The sequence below is a fragment of the Patella vulgata genome, chromosome 3, assembly GCF_932274485.2.
Source record: "Patella vulgata chromosome 3, xgPatVulg1.2, whole genome shotgun sequence".
Lineage (NCBI taxonomy): Eukaryota > Metazoa > Mollusca > Gastropoda > Patellidae > Patella > Patella vulgata.
The window spans coordinates 54,731,846-54,748,407 of NC_065881.2; the positions used below are offsets into that span (position 1 = coordinate 54,731,846).

Genomic DNA, 16,562 nt, shown 5'->3' on the forward strand with positions numbered 1-16,562 from the left:
ATTTGACTAGTTTCGTTTTAACACTTTACATTTTTTGCAGATGTGACATGTTTCCAAGGATTTTTCAGTTTCTCTGAAATGCAGCCAATACTTCACCACTTCAGTGTTTACCACATAAATGCTCCTGGACAGGAAGAAGGTGCCCTTCATTTGAAACCTGAGTAAGTATAACAATTTTGAAGATAAAAATTTGTGGATATATCTAGCATTTCTCTTGATATGATTTGTGGGAATGACCTGAAGAAATAGAATACATGTAATTCTTAAGTTGGCTATAAAAAATATATTAGAAGCGACGATGTTAGTTTAGTGATTTTCATTTTTGTTAGTTTGCAGTTTGAATATAATAATATTGCATGAGCAGTTTAACTCTGAAGATTTTCCGCGTCTATGAAATTATAATTCATTTGCTGAAATCATGATATCAGTTATAGAATAGATGAAACCAGGCATAATTTGTATGTAAAATATATTAACTTTGTCCTTATGAATAAGAATCTTATAAACTATGTGTGCTATTTCCAAATTGCTTGTCAACAGACATGATGCATTGGGTAATCCTGATTCTCTGGGTAACAGGTAGGTTAGACAAAGTGAATCTCCTTGTAGCACCAGTTTTTCTTGCAGTTTATTATTTTCAATTTCTTCCAACACCCAAAATAAAAAGTACTATGTATTTCTTCAGCACTTCAATCACCATCTTGAATCATACTGTAGTTTTAATATGTTAGTCTCTTCCTTCTGTTTCAAATATCTGAAAGATCTTATTAGATGCATGTAATAATTAATTAGATATTACATTTATTTCCTAATTTTCAACAAAATTAATCCAAATAATCAATGAAACTAGTTTCATGTTATGATAATTTTGCAAATGAGGATGTACATAATACTGTAGGTCAAGGTGCTAGACGCAGGGATTAGTTTTTGATTGAAATCTCTATTCTTGATCCACTGTAGTTTGTTAGTTTTTCAACGATGCATATAGACTACCAATTAAACCAAATGTTGATTGAACAACTTGTTACATACATTTGACGATTAAAGTTATGTTATTATTAAAACATAAATAATAAATTATGACTGTTTGATTTGGTCTCAACCACTTAGACAAAATGTTGATTGAACAACCTCTTAAATACATTTGAAGCTTTTTTTTATATTATTATTAACACATAGATAAAAAATATGAAGGTTTGGTTTGGACTCAAATTGCAACATCTTATGACTGTCAAATGCACAAATATTTCATTGCACTACAGATTAAAACTACCATAATTTGACTGAGAGTAGAGATATCTTTGGCCTTATTTTAATAAAGCTTAAAATGGGACGACCATGGTAAACAAGCTGTAGTAGTACATCCTGGTCTTGGTTATAGTAGATATAGTAAAATATTTTTAGCTCCAGCAGTCCAGGATTATGGTTTGATATGCAAATGCATTATTTGCCTTCTTTGTTGCATGTCCTTTGTATGCATTTTTTTGTGGTTTTTTTTATAAATGTTTCGGTTTTTGTATTCCATCTTGCTTTTCAGTTCACCTCTCATATCGGTCCTTGTAGTTTTAGTCATTTGTTTTGGATAAAAATATAGTGTTTCAAATGACCTCGAACATCAGACGATCACACACAGTTACAGCCGTTACTTTTTATTATGGATGATGTATTGTTTTGTGGCATTTCATTTCATATATTATGTACACATGATTGCCATAGGGCAAATAATGAAAAATGTCTAACCCATTATGCTAGAATAGAATCAACATTTTAGTAGATTTGTTGAATAATGCTGTAAAAATACTAATATTTTTGCTTTCTAATAAATTGTATTAAATTTTCTTAAAAGGATGTTTTTTATGGTTTAGTTTTTCTTATTATTTGTTTATGATTTATTTTGTATCTTTTCAAAAGAAAATTGAATGTTTATTAAATAGGTTAAACAAATGTAAAATTCAGAAAGCCCTTTATATTAATCATTATTGTTATGATTACCTGGTATATTATTTATGATATAATAAACAATATAATTTTGTAATTTGGTTTATTTCATTAAATGAAAACTTAAGTAATTACTGAAATGTCACATTCTTTCTCAAATGCACTGGTTTTCCATAAAAAACCTCCCCCAAAAAACAGATTAAAATCTAAACCAGTGTGAAAGAATGTGAAAAAAATATTATCATCCAACTTTCTTTGGCAATATCTTGTCATAGTTGAAATGGCTGTTATCAGGTTAATGCATTCAACTATGCCACATAATTTATTGCTCCATTTTGTATTTGATGTTTATATTGTTTTCTGTGAGCATAAAATATTTATGAATTCCAAGTTTGTTATAAATTATTCATTCAAACTATATTTATTACTAACAACATATATCAATGTACTTGATTGTCTATCTTTATAATTAACTAATCATATGCAGCTGTTTATAAGTTTGTTTTTTTCATTTATTAAGGTTTGTTTATCCGACCATGGATCAATTAGCGGAAGCAGTTCATCATGTTGTAGAGCATTATGGGTAAGCCTTATTTTGAAACTAATCTCTGTGATGAATTTACTAGATTACTAAGTTGATTAAGAGATTAAGCTGTTGAATACATTATATAAACTACAAAGTAAGTTTATATATGATGAATTTACTAGATTACTAAGTTGATTAACAAATGAAGCTGTTGATTGCATTATATAAACTGCATTATATAATTGATTAGGGCCACACCTAGTGATTTCTTTATTTTATAAATGTTATTTTTAGAATGAAGAGATTTATTGGATTTGGTGTTGGAGCTGGAGCAAATATTTTAAGTCGATATGCTGTGAGTAATTTATTATAATTACCATTTAATCTTTTATTTTGTTTTTGGATTGTTGCAATAGTAGTTACTCTGAAAATGATTGAGGCTACAGTTATCAATGAATGTTTCAAGTCTGATCCTGGTGTGAAGAATTGAGGTCACGGGAGAATGAACACAATAAATATTCAACTTTCCAAGACCTATGGGAGCAGCGGTGGCTCAGTGAGAAAGATGTTGGTTTGCTGACCTGAAGTTCTTGTGTATTCTATCCCCATGTTGGCCGAGAAAGTTCATGATTTTCTAGCGTGCTGTGTGGGTATATTTTTTAAAACATGGTGAGATTGCATTAGGAAAAGTCCACAAAGTTCATACATGTATTTGCGAGGGGAAGTTTCTCTGTTGCTCTATTTGATATGTTGTGTCAATATTTTTTAGCTGAGTCATCCTGATAGTATTGATTCTTTGGCTTTGGTTAATGCAACAGCAACACCGGCAGGCTGGATTGAATGGGGATACCAAAAGGTGAGCTTTATTATATTTTTAGTTTATATATTTTTGTTCTTCTCTGTCTGTCTTTCCTATTTGCACTCAACTTGCATGTCTAATTTCTGGTTGGATTTTTGTCAAAGTTTTGGAAACCATCATTAGGCTACTGTGGCGGAGATGGTTCATATGAATTTTGAACGATTTAAAAAACTGTTACCAGAGTTATTGCATGAGTGATAAAAGTTTTGTTTAAAGTGCAGTACTTGGCTATAGAAGGTTTATTGCTCCTGACCTGTATCTTAGGTGTAAAATATAAATTGCCAGTCTATGAAAATTTTTACCAACATTTTGTTGTTTTATTTTTCGTTTGGTGAGTTTTTGCCAAATCATTTCCTCAATTATTTATAAACATACGTTCCAATACTCACATTACAGTATTAAACATATAACATGGTTAGCATGTGCGCGTTGAAGATCTTTCATTGAGTCGACTATCGTGGTTTCGATTCCCTTGTACGTGACAAGGAGTAGGGGTCGCCTGTCCAACCTCGTGGGATTTCTCCAGGTCCTTCGGTTTCCTCCCACTGCTAAAGACCCCTACGCACAAGTGGATTATTGAAATAAAATTTAACTATATGTTAGTCCCGAAATGACCTAGTCATTAGTCTCTCCCTAAACCTGAGGATTTATTTTGTGGAATGACAATATGTCTTTAAGTTGAAATAACTTATTTATATCCCATGCAGAATGAAGTTAGGAAGGGATATTGAAATGGGGTCCACCTGTCCTGATTTCGTTTCCAGAGCATATCTCATAAAGAGTTCAAGATATCTTTTTGAAACTTTGTACACTCATCAACCTATTACAGTAGTTGTGCCTTTTGCTATTTAGGATTTTCTTGGATATATATTTTTTTGTGTTTCCATGGAAACAAATTTGACTTAGTTTTTGGTGTACAATTTTGTTATAGGAGCATATCTCATAAACCATTCAAGATATCTTCATGAAACTTTGTACAAACATCAACCTATTATTACAGTACATGTAGTTGTGCCTTTTGCTAATTTGGAATTTCTCAGATTTATATTTTTTGTGTTTCCATGGAAATCTTTTCTTGATAAAATAAAGTATATAAGTTTTTCACAGATACATGCAACAGCCAAAATATCTTTTATGGAAATTAATGTCAGAAGATCATTTGTTCAGTTTTTATACACCCACATTGTCTTGAGTCATATATTGCCGTCGCCCCCGTCCATCGGTCCTTTGGTCCATCTGTCGTCCACAATTTCTTGTGAACACTCTATAGACTACATTTATCATCTGATTGTTTTGAAATTGATATATGTTGTTACCATCAGTGAGATGAAGAATACTAAATTTCTGTTAATTTCTTCTGGAGTTATGGCCCTTGTTTCACGTTATTGCACCTTGTGAACACTAACAACAAAAATTATCATCCGATCTGTATGAAATTTATATGCATTATTTAAATTAGTGAAACGAAGAAGCCTATTGAATTTGAGCAATTTCCATTAATTATGCCTAGAGTTATGGCCCTTGTTCTATTTTGTTGAACATTGTGTACCCTCGAATGACAAAAGTCATGATCCGATCTATATGGAATGTATATGCATTATTTAAGTTAGTAAAACGAAAAAGCCTGTCAAATTTCAAAAATTTCTGTAGATTACTTCCAGAGTTGAGACCCTTGTTTCAGTTTATTGAACCTTGTGAACCCTCAAACGGCAAAAATTATAATCTGATCTGTATGGAACTGTATTGTAAAGTTCCCCAATTACCTACAAAGGAATAAATATGCAACAACCCTTGTCGACCAGTCGGACGATTTAGCTGCTGTGGGCGTATGTTTCATTGCCTGGCAACCTATCTTTATTATATATATCCACATGGAAATCTGGCTGGTTTTTTTGCTGTTGGCCATTCTTGATATAACAGTTCAAAAATAGATGATAAAAAAAAAGAAAATATTGAAAATTTCTGTCAAATTAATTTATTCTGAACGAAGTTATCAGTGTTGGAAGTTTGAACTAGAAATAGGTATCAAGTATCAACTGTGTCTGCACTGTCTCTGAGAACTGCCGATCGTTTGACAGACAATAACTTAGCCCACATAATCTTGATTATCAAGTAACATCTTGAATGCCTACGGTACCCTCGATTATCAGTCCTTTCATTCGCAGTTACCGGGAGTGACGCCAGTGATTAACGGTAAATGTCCGCTTGGTCAGCCATTTAATGATTTAATTATTAAATGGACGACTGTTTAAATCTAAGCTGTATCCAAGCCATCCGAGGGTCTACAGAGTTGATTTTGGGCATGTTATGTAAATAAAGGTCTAATTGATAATTTCTATAACAATTGAAGCTTATAGAAAGACTTGCAATAGGCATATTTGAAAAATCTTGTGGATGCTTTAGAGACCATAGTTATCATCTCATTGATTTTATATTTATACACTGTGTTTATGCCTCTCTATATTATCGTATCGATTGACTTTAGATTGATACACAAAGTTTAAGGTCTTGAGATGAACAAGTATATAGATTTTCAATAATTTTTGAAAACTTGAACGGCTAAATCCAGGATATTAAGTGTTTTGTATGTTAGCATAGGCCAAACAATTTCTAATGATTTTCTGATAATTACTTAATGAGTTGTAATGTTACTCTTAATCAGATTTTAGTGTATTATAAATGTTTCATGACCAACAAAAGTAAAATTTGCGACAACTCTTGTTAACTGCCCGAACGATTTAGCTGCTGTGGGCGTATGTTTCATTGCCTGGCAACCTATCTTATGCATTATTTATTAGTATTATGGTAAAATGAAGAAGCCTATATAAGTTTCAACAATTTATATACATAACTTAAAAAGTTATCGTCCTAGTTTCAATTTGTTAATCATTGTGAATGCTCTGCTGAGTACTCTGACAAAAGTTGTCATCATTTGATCTGTATGAAACTGATTTTTTAGTGTCTTGTAAAAGAATAAATTTACAACAACCTTTGTTGACTGCATGGATGATTTAGCTGCTGTGGGCATATGTTTCGCTGCCTGGCAACCTATCTTCACTGCAATCAATAACATAGACATTTACAATTCTTTTGGGCCTGACCTGGGGTCTATCCAATTGCCTGTACTTTAGATTCTTTCCCTAAGTTCTATACGAATGCAGTGATTTGATTTGCTCTCCAAACAGCATAAAAAATTAATTAAACAGTTAAAATTTATTTTTTGTTTTTTAGATGAATTCCTGGTATCTATTTAGTGGGCAAGTGACTAATTTCACAGAAGAATATCTACTGTGGCATTGGTTTGGAAAGGTGATTGTTAATTTTACAAATTGTTAACCTTTTCATTACTTGGAACTTGGTCCCATTATATTAATATGCATAGTTTTAGATTGACCGATGAGTTTGTTTTTGTCATTTTTTTCTTGGACTGGATCCCAGTCAGTGTTTTGTGGCTACTATCTGTCAAACAAATCAACTTGCCTGGATGATTTTGACAATATCTCAACAGTCAATTGCCATGTAGATGTGCTCATGTGCATTTTGTAAAGATTAATATTTTAGAGTCGGGGAACATTTTTTGTGGGGTTGCGGCGGACTACTCTGAAACTTTTGAATAAATGCTATGTTTTCATGAAAAGCATATATGAGGGCTGACTGAAAAGTTCTAAGCCTGAAAAGGATAGATTGATTGGGTTGAAACAAACTTTTGCCACCAAAAAGTACAATCATTGAATGTATCATAGACAGAAGAACTATGACTATAGTGTTATTACTGTCTTCGTACCAGACCATCTTGTGAACCTACTCTTTTAAATCACCAGAAATGAACAAACTGGCTATAGGGCAACCATCTTGTACCTGCAACTGAACAGACTAACCCCAACACAAATACATGTCGACATGTTCTCCACAGTAAAAGAGAGAGTCTTGGCGATGACCCACATCCTGAAAGGCCATCAACAGCAACCATTTAAGAATGGTGCATGACATGGTGATGACTGATCGACTATTGACCACTCAACATATTGCCAAAAAGTTGGAAACCACTGTTTTAGAGCATAATGTGAGGAATGTGGAACTCATTGGCTCAATTGAGTTAAACTAAGTAATGAATGCTTACCGACAATGGCAAGAAATGTTGCTGTCATATAGCTAAGACATTTTGTATTTCAGTAAAATTATATAGCATTCTTCATAAATTCCAAACCAGTCTTTAAAGTCGAAAAATTTGCTTACAACTAATACAAGATTATATACAACTGTGCTGTTTTTGTTTGCAGAAAACAAGATGGGAGAATCATGATTTGATCACCTGTTATAAAGAATACATGAAGTCTGTAAATGCCCAGAATTTAGGTCTATTCATCGAATCTTATCTGAAGTAAGGACTTGTATTTTAAAGGCAGAAAAGCCAGAGTGTTAACATATGTTAAAAGTCAAAATCTACATTTTTTTAATGTAAATACTCTTCTTTCTATGTAATTAAAGATGGGTTCCCGCGTACAAACTGGGTGATTTAATAGTATATATGGACTGAAAACATATTCAAACTAATTAATTTGTCATAACTTTGCTTCAAATCCTTCTCAAACATTGTAATTGCGAAGGAATGTACTGCTATAAAAATTCAATCAAGCCAGGTCATGTTTACGTCACGTGACTTACCTCTCTTGGAAGTCAGGAGAATTCATTGCATACATAAGACAATGTTGTCTTTAATCGCTTACTATTTATTACAAATATCGAATCCTAATTAAATTCTCGGATTATCCACTACCCGCGTCTTTTTTCGTCATTTTTATCTCAGAAGGTGTTGTACGTCTAACTCTTCATAAAGTTTATCAACTTGTACATCAAGCGCTCAATGTTCGTGTGTGACCTTTGACATCACGCGTGCAGAAATTCCTAATCGTCGGGCTGTTGATTAGGGGAACCCTTACATTTTTGTCCTGTATACGCTCCATGAGTGTTTTTCGGGGAATCCAGTATTTTTCTAGTAAGATTGGATATCTCTACTTTCCATATATACCAAAATTACCATTCTTTTATTGGAAAAAATCACCCCATAAATACTTTTCTGGGAACCCATCTTTAAGCTGCAAATGAGTATTACAAAATACCCAGTAATGTGGAATGGACTGGCTGGTACAAAAAGGCACAATTGTTATTACTTAATTTGTCATGGAGATAAATAAGGTAGTACCAGTGTAAAATCAATAAAAACTGAATAAAATGTTATGTAATAAAAGTATTTTAGATTGGGTAAGGCCTTGAATACCACAAGATGTTAAACAGCAGTATGTGATCCCCTTTCATGTGATATTCTTTTCTTTTATTATGATTCAGCTTTTATAAATATGATAAATGTATTTTATGTTACAGACGTTCAGATTTAGGAATTGTGCGAGAGATGGATCTGATGAAAAAAGCTGCTTCTAGAACAATCAAGTAAGTGGAGGAAGATGGTTTATATATTGTGCTCAAACTTGGTTTAAAGTTTTTATCTTCTGCATATTAAGATTGGAAGTTGTCTTTAGTTTACTATTTAATTTCAAATATGAAGTACAGTAGAAAGATATAATTAATTACATATATTTATTGTTTCAGATGTCGTTCATTGGTTTTAGTTGGTGATAGTTCTCCTCATATAGATGAAGTAGTTGACATGAATGGTAAAATGGATCCATCAGAAACAGATTTTATGAAGGTTTTTATCTTTCATGTTTTGAGTTATGTTACAGACCACAGAATTGTGACGTGTATCCTAATAATGATTAACTAATTATATATAATGACAAGACTAACTGCATACTAAGAATAAACATGCACTACACTTTTGAGATACGTGAACTCATGCTCCTAACCCTGAGCCACATGAAATTTCTCCAATTCTTCAAGAGCAGTGTGTTGAATTGTGAAATAATAGTATGCCATATGTTATCCCAAAATGATGTACTTTTAGCTAGTTAAATATTTTGAATTTTAAATCTCCTGAACATGAGACTGGAACTATTTAGAAAAGTCTTTAGGAATGTTATACACGTAATGTGGATGAGTTATATGGGAAAGGGAGTTGATGAGAACGTATTGATCAGAAAAACACTTCTAAGTGTATGTTTGCATGTCCAAAAAAAGTTATTGATAAACACTTTCATTTTTAAGATTGCTGATTGTGGTGGTATGCCTTTAGAAGAACAACCAGGAAAAGTCTGTGAAGCTTTTCTTTTCTTTTTACAAGGCATGGGTTACAGTAAGTATTGATCCATAAAGCTTTCCAATTATCTCAATATATTCACCCACAACTTATCGTATATGTATATTGTGGGTAAGTTGATGTGGAGTACAAGTCAAATCTAAAATGTGTAGAAAACAAATGCTCTTAACTCCAAAGCAGTTATTGAGTTATAGGAGTGTTATCCTATTCTATTGTTTTGATGATGTACATTAAAAAATGACTATAATATCAATTAATGTGAAATAACTAGTTGCTAATATTTCATAATGTTAGATCAATTTTAGATAATACCACTCAATATTTCTCTTTCCACAATATTACAAAATATTGACGATATTACAAAATAGAAAAGATTCACTCAACATCTACATAGGTCTTATGTCCACAACACAATTACAAGGTTCCAATTCACTTTTGGACACCTTCAAAATAATAGGGTTCTATATGCCGCTTTCCATGGATGAGGCCTATAGGCTTAGCCAAAAAGGACGTTTTCAGAGGACCAACCAGATATCAGCTTGTATTTTAGTTAGGTGAGCATCCCTCAGGCATCATGGCTAAGCCTAGGCTTCACTCGTGGGAAAGTGGCAGATAGAACCCTATTATTTTGAAGGTATCCACTAGTGAAAAGTTGAAAAAAAAATGGACAGTTCAAGATGTTTAACATATTGTTCGGTCATAATTTTCTCAAAATGACAGAAATGTTAGTTTCAGAACCCTGCAATTCTCAGGTCATGACATGACAAAATATTGACAATATTACAAAAACAGAATAGATTTTCTCAACATCTACATTGTACCAAAATTATAGTTATTGATTTCTCAACTTCAGTAAAATCATTACTGCGATGATAAATGTTTGTTTATTATCACACCCCGAACAAAGTTAAGGGAGGATATTCAGATGGGATCTTTCTGTCCCAGTTTAGTTTCCGGATCATAAAGCTGTACACAAGATAACCTTTTCAGTTTCTTGATAGCGTTTCCTGTTATCACATCATTACTGCTCATAGTAATAAATCTGATTAATTATAAGTATGGTAATATTCCTATTATTAATTTTTCAGTTCCCTCTCTACACCAGACAAAAAGTGCAGCTGCCACTATTTCAGCCAATCAGATGAACCACTTTAATAATTTAAATAATGCTCAGCATGTTTCACCCCAGGTTTGTTAGAATTGGTAACTGACTCAGAAACAAACCCTCTGTTTTGCAAATGTAGAAAAAGAAAATTATTCATTATAATTTGATACTAGTATTGATTTTAAAACCACTACAATTAGCCATCTAGTGACTTTATGTGACTCGTATATGAGTAGTGCTGTACAATTATGCTTCATGTACATGTATTTGAGCAGAGTTTATAATGTTGGCCAACCTTAGAGGTGCCGTTTAAATATATATATCAATACATACTCACCATGTCTGTTGTATGTGGCTAACATCTCAGTCCCTGTTAAAATATTTGAGACTAATTATTCCGTTCAGTTGATGTATAACGCATGAATTTAATGTTCATTCCTAAAAGACTTTCCATGTCACCAAGAATCAAATATTTTTATTAAATATCTTCAAATTTTATCTGTAATATTTCAGTAATATCTGTGGTCACATAAAATGCATATTATATGTTAAACCAGGCAGTACAAGCTGTTTGTATTATTGAATTGTATTATATTTTTATGTTGCTAATATTATGGATTGTTTAGAAACTGTGATCTGATTAAGATAAGATGTGTATGTATGTGCGAAAGAAGATATGTTTTTAATTGGCTTATTTATGTATTCTTTGTTGAAATGTATTTAATGAAGTTAACATATTAAATTGTTATAAAATTTAACTGTATATGTACAATTTTATGATCATTAATTTTGTAGGTTGTCACATATTTATGGATTACAAACTAACATATGTATACATATTATAAACAACCTATATTTATTACATGTTTATATTGCTACCATGGCAACAGGTTTTTTTTTTCTTGTTTTACTGCCTTGACCAAAATTGCAACATGCATCTTTGTGAATGCTTTTATATAATAGACAAAAGCATTGTTTCATAACAGCCATACGACTTCATTTTCACCAGTAACCTTAGAGGTTTTTCAATCATCATAATTAATCAAGTACAATGCAATTTTTTGTTTGATGTAAATATTGTATATTCATGTTATTTTAATGAAAGTTTTAGTTTCCAGCCATAATTCACTAGTAGTAGGATTTTATAACAACAATAAATGATATAAAACAAAAGTTTTAATTGAATATTTTAATATTTTTTATAAAATCAGAAAACATGAAGATAAGTTAGGTTACTATTATTCTTTAGTATTGTACAATTTGGTAATACCATATGAACTAAAAACAAGAGTTGAAAATGAATTAAATTGCCATTATACCAGTCTAGTGCTGGATATTGCCACTGCAGGCACGATACAATACATATTGCGATTCAGGTGCTACAATACGATTCATATTACGATTCACAACCAGGTCAATATATACCAAGAAATCAACAGGATAAATGAATAATTGATATTTTTAGTCCTGCCGATGTTGTAGAAATAAAACTGTTTTATAAAACGATATTGCTGTGGATCAAAATAAGGACCAAAACAATTTAAGAGAAAGTGAATCGTAATACATCGATTCAAAGATACATCGTGCTAGCACTATACCAGTCTATACAATTTTCTATATTATGGTTGGTTCCATGCAGTTATTATCTGAATTGTCATGAATTTATTTCAATATTTTACTCTGTTTTATCAGTTGACAATTTATATTCCTCATTCATTATTTAATATAAGATCATTGTTATACAAGCCATGAATATGGTCTAGATGCTTTGGTCATTAATAAAGTTCTTTGCAGAATTGCTCATGTGTTATTGTATATTTGTTTGGTATTTCTATCTGTTTAAATGGGGGGGGGGGGGGTGACCGAATGGTTAGCGTCTGTGGCTGCATCATAAGGTTTGTCATTGAGTCAACTGGCGTGGTTCCGATTCCCGGTTGTAAGTGACAAGGAGTAGGGTTGTCTGTCAAAGCTCGTGGGTTTTCTCCGTGTCCTCTAGTTTCCTCCCACTGCTGAAAGACCCCTACACGCAGGCAAATTATTGAAATAAAATGAACCATGTTAGTCCCGAAATGACCTAGTTTGTGTGAAGTGAAGGTTAAACCTAGTCTCTCTCTCTCTCTAATATCCAGTCTTTAAGATACAATGAACATTTTAAAAACAGTTTCGGGTGCCATTTGTAATGAACAAAGAAAATCATGACAATGCAGAAGTGGATAGTAATTCACAAATGACAAAATAATAATAAAAAAAACTGCATAGAATGCACTTGGCATGCGTAAACGATTGCTGTGTTCAGATTGGACTGTTCACGTATATCACAGAAGATAATTAATTACAAATTACAATAAAAATTTTAAAATTGCATCTAAATCATTTATTTATTTATACATTCATATTACATTAAAATTCATGCCAATAAAAAGGAAGAACATGTCAGCTATTTAATAACAAGTTCGAGTTTATAATAATGGATAACAGTTACCCCTATAGCAGTTTTTGTAGCACATGTTCTCAGAGCCTGGGGAACAAAGAAACTTTTGACCTACATAATTGCGGCCTATTTTACTAAATTTTGTTAGAATGCATAAAAAAGGAGGAAACGGGCAATAAAATGAAATATTTTAATAATTGTACTAAAAATGTTATAACATGCATAATTTTAATGCCATATATTTGTGTAGTAATATTAATCTGAAACAAGGGGTGGGAATAGTTATTATTTATAGGTCAGAGCCAACAGGAAAATTCGTGTCCCTTCACATCTTCCCATGGGGGCGACTATACCTTCTTGCCCACCCTCTGCCCTATGCTATAGCTAGATCCAAAGCTCAAATTGCAGTTATAGCCTATATTAATATACCAACATTGGCAATTAAACTTATGTGGTCTCCACACTAATTCATTCAAGCTATTCTGTAGTTTTCTATGGTATCTAATATACAAGTCAAATGATACAAACTTATGAATAGAAAGTAATTTATTGGGTTGGATACTATATTTGTGTCAAAGCGAGGGATTTGCCGTGATCTTTACAAGTTGTGTACAACATTTGGTAACATACAAATAACAATAGAAAAACATAGAATTTATTTCTTTTATTGTGAGAACCTTTCATATATATTGCTTATGAATGACTGAATACATTACCATGTTGCCGTGGTGGATCTCAATAAATAAAATAGCGAAGATTGAATGCCATTATTAGTGACATTACCGTCAATGTTTTGATTTATATGCAAATGAGCTGTGACCGTAACATGGATACTAGTAAACAATAAAGATGGCCGCCGAACAGGTGCTCGAACAGAGATGAAGGATTGAAGTAACGTTTTACTTTAATTAATGAATTAATTTAAGGCTTTCGAGATTCAAATTCGATTATTTAAGGAGTATATTGACATAACATCCAATATCCGGACATAATGTCCGAGCAAACGGGTGCTAATCGCGGTAAAATTCGCACTGGAAGTGCTGAAGCCAAGAATAAGTCGAGATTAGCAGCTTTGGCACCAGGGGAAAACATCAAAGAAAAACAGGTTAGCCAATATTTGTTGATGATTTTTGAAGGGATTGAGTCGGTTTGAACTTGACGACCTTATTTATTTATTAGCATTAGAAATATTATTAATGACCTACTGTACCATGCAAAATAAAATACCGGTACTGAACAAATCAGCATAATATGAATGTTAGTTCCTTTAGGAACTGTCCACATCGAGAGACAGTTCCTAAAGGCTAAAAGGAACTAAATATGTTATAGGCTAGTTTTGTTTTGTATCAACTGTAGTCTTAGAATTCTGAATTGTAAATAACAGAATCATGGGCATTCCGGGCACGGTGCAGACTGACTAGTATAACCAGGATGGTTGGTCAAACTCCACTAACATCTGTCTGTATTCCAGTTTGATGGTTGGTCAACTTGGTGTCTTGAATGCCAATATATTATTCCATGTAAAATATATATTTTTGTATACCTGATATTGATATATGCGTATGTTTTGTATAATGTTCTTAATGGACGTAATATGTAAATAAAAAAGTTGAAGTTGAAGTTGAAGAGTTAAATTATGGCTATGATGCTGGAAATTTTGCCTACTCTTCATTGTATTCCAGCTCTTCTTTGTATTCCAACTGTAGGGTTCATTTACATTCAACATAATAAGTAGCAAAGGTTGACCTCGTTTTTTTTGCCCCATCCAAATGACTATACAACTGACGCGACTGACCGACTGAAAATTTAAAACTGCAGCTGGTAAATGTTAAACATAGGCTACATTATGCAAGAGCTAAATGTGCCAATTGCAGGTCTTTCATTATCATAGGCGTACAGGCTCGATGACAGTTAGGGGACAGAATCCGGAATAGCCGAAAAAATTTTGGGTTACAGATGGTAGCCCCACCGGTCATCTGTGAGATCGGAGGAGCGGAGCGTACCGTGTAGCCCCCCCCCCCCCGCTAGGGAAATTTTACTGCTATTCCAACCTATGAATACAGCAACTTCAAAGTGGTCTAATATAGCCCTAATTAAGATGGCTGACTTGAATTCCAATCAACCAATCAATCTTTTAGTCCACGGAGACGGGACCGTCGGGAGAAGATTTTGAAAATTTAACTGCTGCAAACGCGTTTTTCTTCTATTTCAGTCTGTGAATACAGCAACTTCAGTGTGGTCCAATATAGCCTACCTTTGGTGGCCGACCTGAATCCCCAACAACCATTCGTTGAAAATTTAACTACCGCAAATGTGTTTTTCTGCTTCGCTAGTTAAGCAACTCTAAAGTTCTCTAATGGTTTTGTAACCGAAATCCCACTCTATGCTGACCAGAATTCCTACCATCCAATCACACTGTTGCAGCTGCATTCACAAATAATAATCGATGTCCGAAAAATGTCGCACAAAGTAGAGTGGCTCCAGACAAAATGCATTAATCCATAGTCAATTCAGTACAAATTCGTGGTATTCAATTAAAAGAAAAGTAAAATTAGTGTTATATTAGATTTCGGCACTTTATTTTGCCAACTAGATGAAATAATTTTTTTTTTTCACTCTACATATCTGCCCGAAAGTTAGGGGGCAGTTGCCCCCTGCCTCCCCCCCGCGGCTCGTATGCTTTTGTTCTTTAGGCCTGAAATGTTATCTAAATTATTAATTAGACATTAATTAACTTATCCAGACCACAATCAACTCTCAAAGTCATCGATAGCCTGCGATATTTACTGGATTATAATGCAATCTGCTGCTCAACGCTCATTGATGATTATATCAAAAAATGGATTATTGAGACTATGTTTTTTATTGTACCGACTTTAGTAATGATGATCGAGGCTAGGCCTACAATTCAATCGCTAAATTTTCGGTTCAGTGTGGATCAATTTGACTGAAATTTTCAGCAAATTCCCTTTACATTAACTAACTATAGTGAGAACTGTCAGCTCTTTATCTAATCTCCCATAATGTATCTTTAAGTCAGGGAACAGTGCAGTATATAATAGGCTTTGCAATCACTACTGCGTATGTAGACCCTACTTGTAGTCAGAATTATCTGTTTACTGATGGCTATTTTTGACAAATGTGGCCTGTTACAATCAGAAAAGTAAGGCCTTATATATATATTGTGGGGGAGAATTTTCTGAACCCTCAAAAGGATCATACCAATTTTATATGCTAAAATCTGTGTATTCTTTCTTTGTACACTATATAAATAAAGCCTTGAAGATGATGTGTTTGAATTACTACTAGGCCTACTTGTACCAGTACTCGAAAACTCAAAATGTATGTAGTGATATTGTTTTGGAGATATGGAAAGTCCCACAATCCTTTGAATAGCTATCAGAGGCTATGGAATTGTAAGATTTGGATTGCATATTCTTGCCTTCACATAATGAGGAATAAAGCTTAGATATGAATCATTAGGTGTCA

The 16,562-nt window shown here is 32.9% G+C and overlaps 2 protein-coding genes across 5 annotated transcripts in view; both read left to right on the forward strand.

The window, feature by feature from the left end:
- Positions 1-12,440, forward strand: part of LOC126814375 (protein NDRG3) — a 28,917-nt gene extending 16,477 nt beyond the window's left edge. For 3 of the 4 annotated variants that reach the window (XM_050539475.1, XM_050539473.2, XM_050539476.2), the window contains 11 exons: positions 41-161; positions 541-579; positions 2,459-2,521; positions 2,759-2,819; positions 3,234-3,320; positions 6,555-6,632; positions 7,604-7,704; positions 8,706-8,771; positions 8,931-9,030; positions 9,486-9,573; positions 10,626-12,440. In XM_050539475.1, the coding sequence (XP_050395432.1) occupies positions 41-161; positions 541-579; positions 2,459-2,521; positions 2,759-2,819; positions 3,234-3,320; positions 6,555-6,632; positions 7,604-7,704; positions 8,706-8,771; positions 8,931-9,030; positions 9,486-9,573; positions 10,626-10,735 (914 nt within the window). In that variant the 3' untranslated portion in view covers positions 10,736-12,440. The remainder of the gene's footprint in view (positions 1-40; positions 162-540; positions 580-2,458; positions 2,522-2,758; positions 2,820-3,233; positions 3,321-6,554; positions 6,633-7,603; positions 7,705-8,705; positions 8,772-8,930; positions 9,031-9,485; positions 9,574-10,625) is intronic. The other variant, XM_050539474.2, reaches the window with a different exon arrangement.
- Positions 12,441-13,915: 1,475 nt separating this feature from the next.
- Positions 13,916-16,562, forward strand: part of LOC126815414 (dynein axonemal heavy chain 5) — a 57,082-nt gene continuing 54,435 nt past the window's right edge. Inside the window, exon 1 of the mRNA XM_056099538.1 lies at positions 13,916-14,178. Within this exon, the coding sequence (XP_055955513.1) occupies positions 14,065-14,178 (114 nt within the window). The 5' untranslated portion in view covers positions 13,916-14,064. The remainder of the gene's footprint in view (positions 14,179-16,562) is intronic.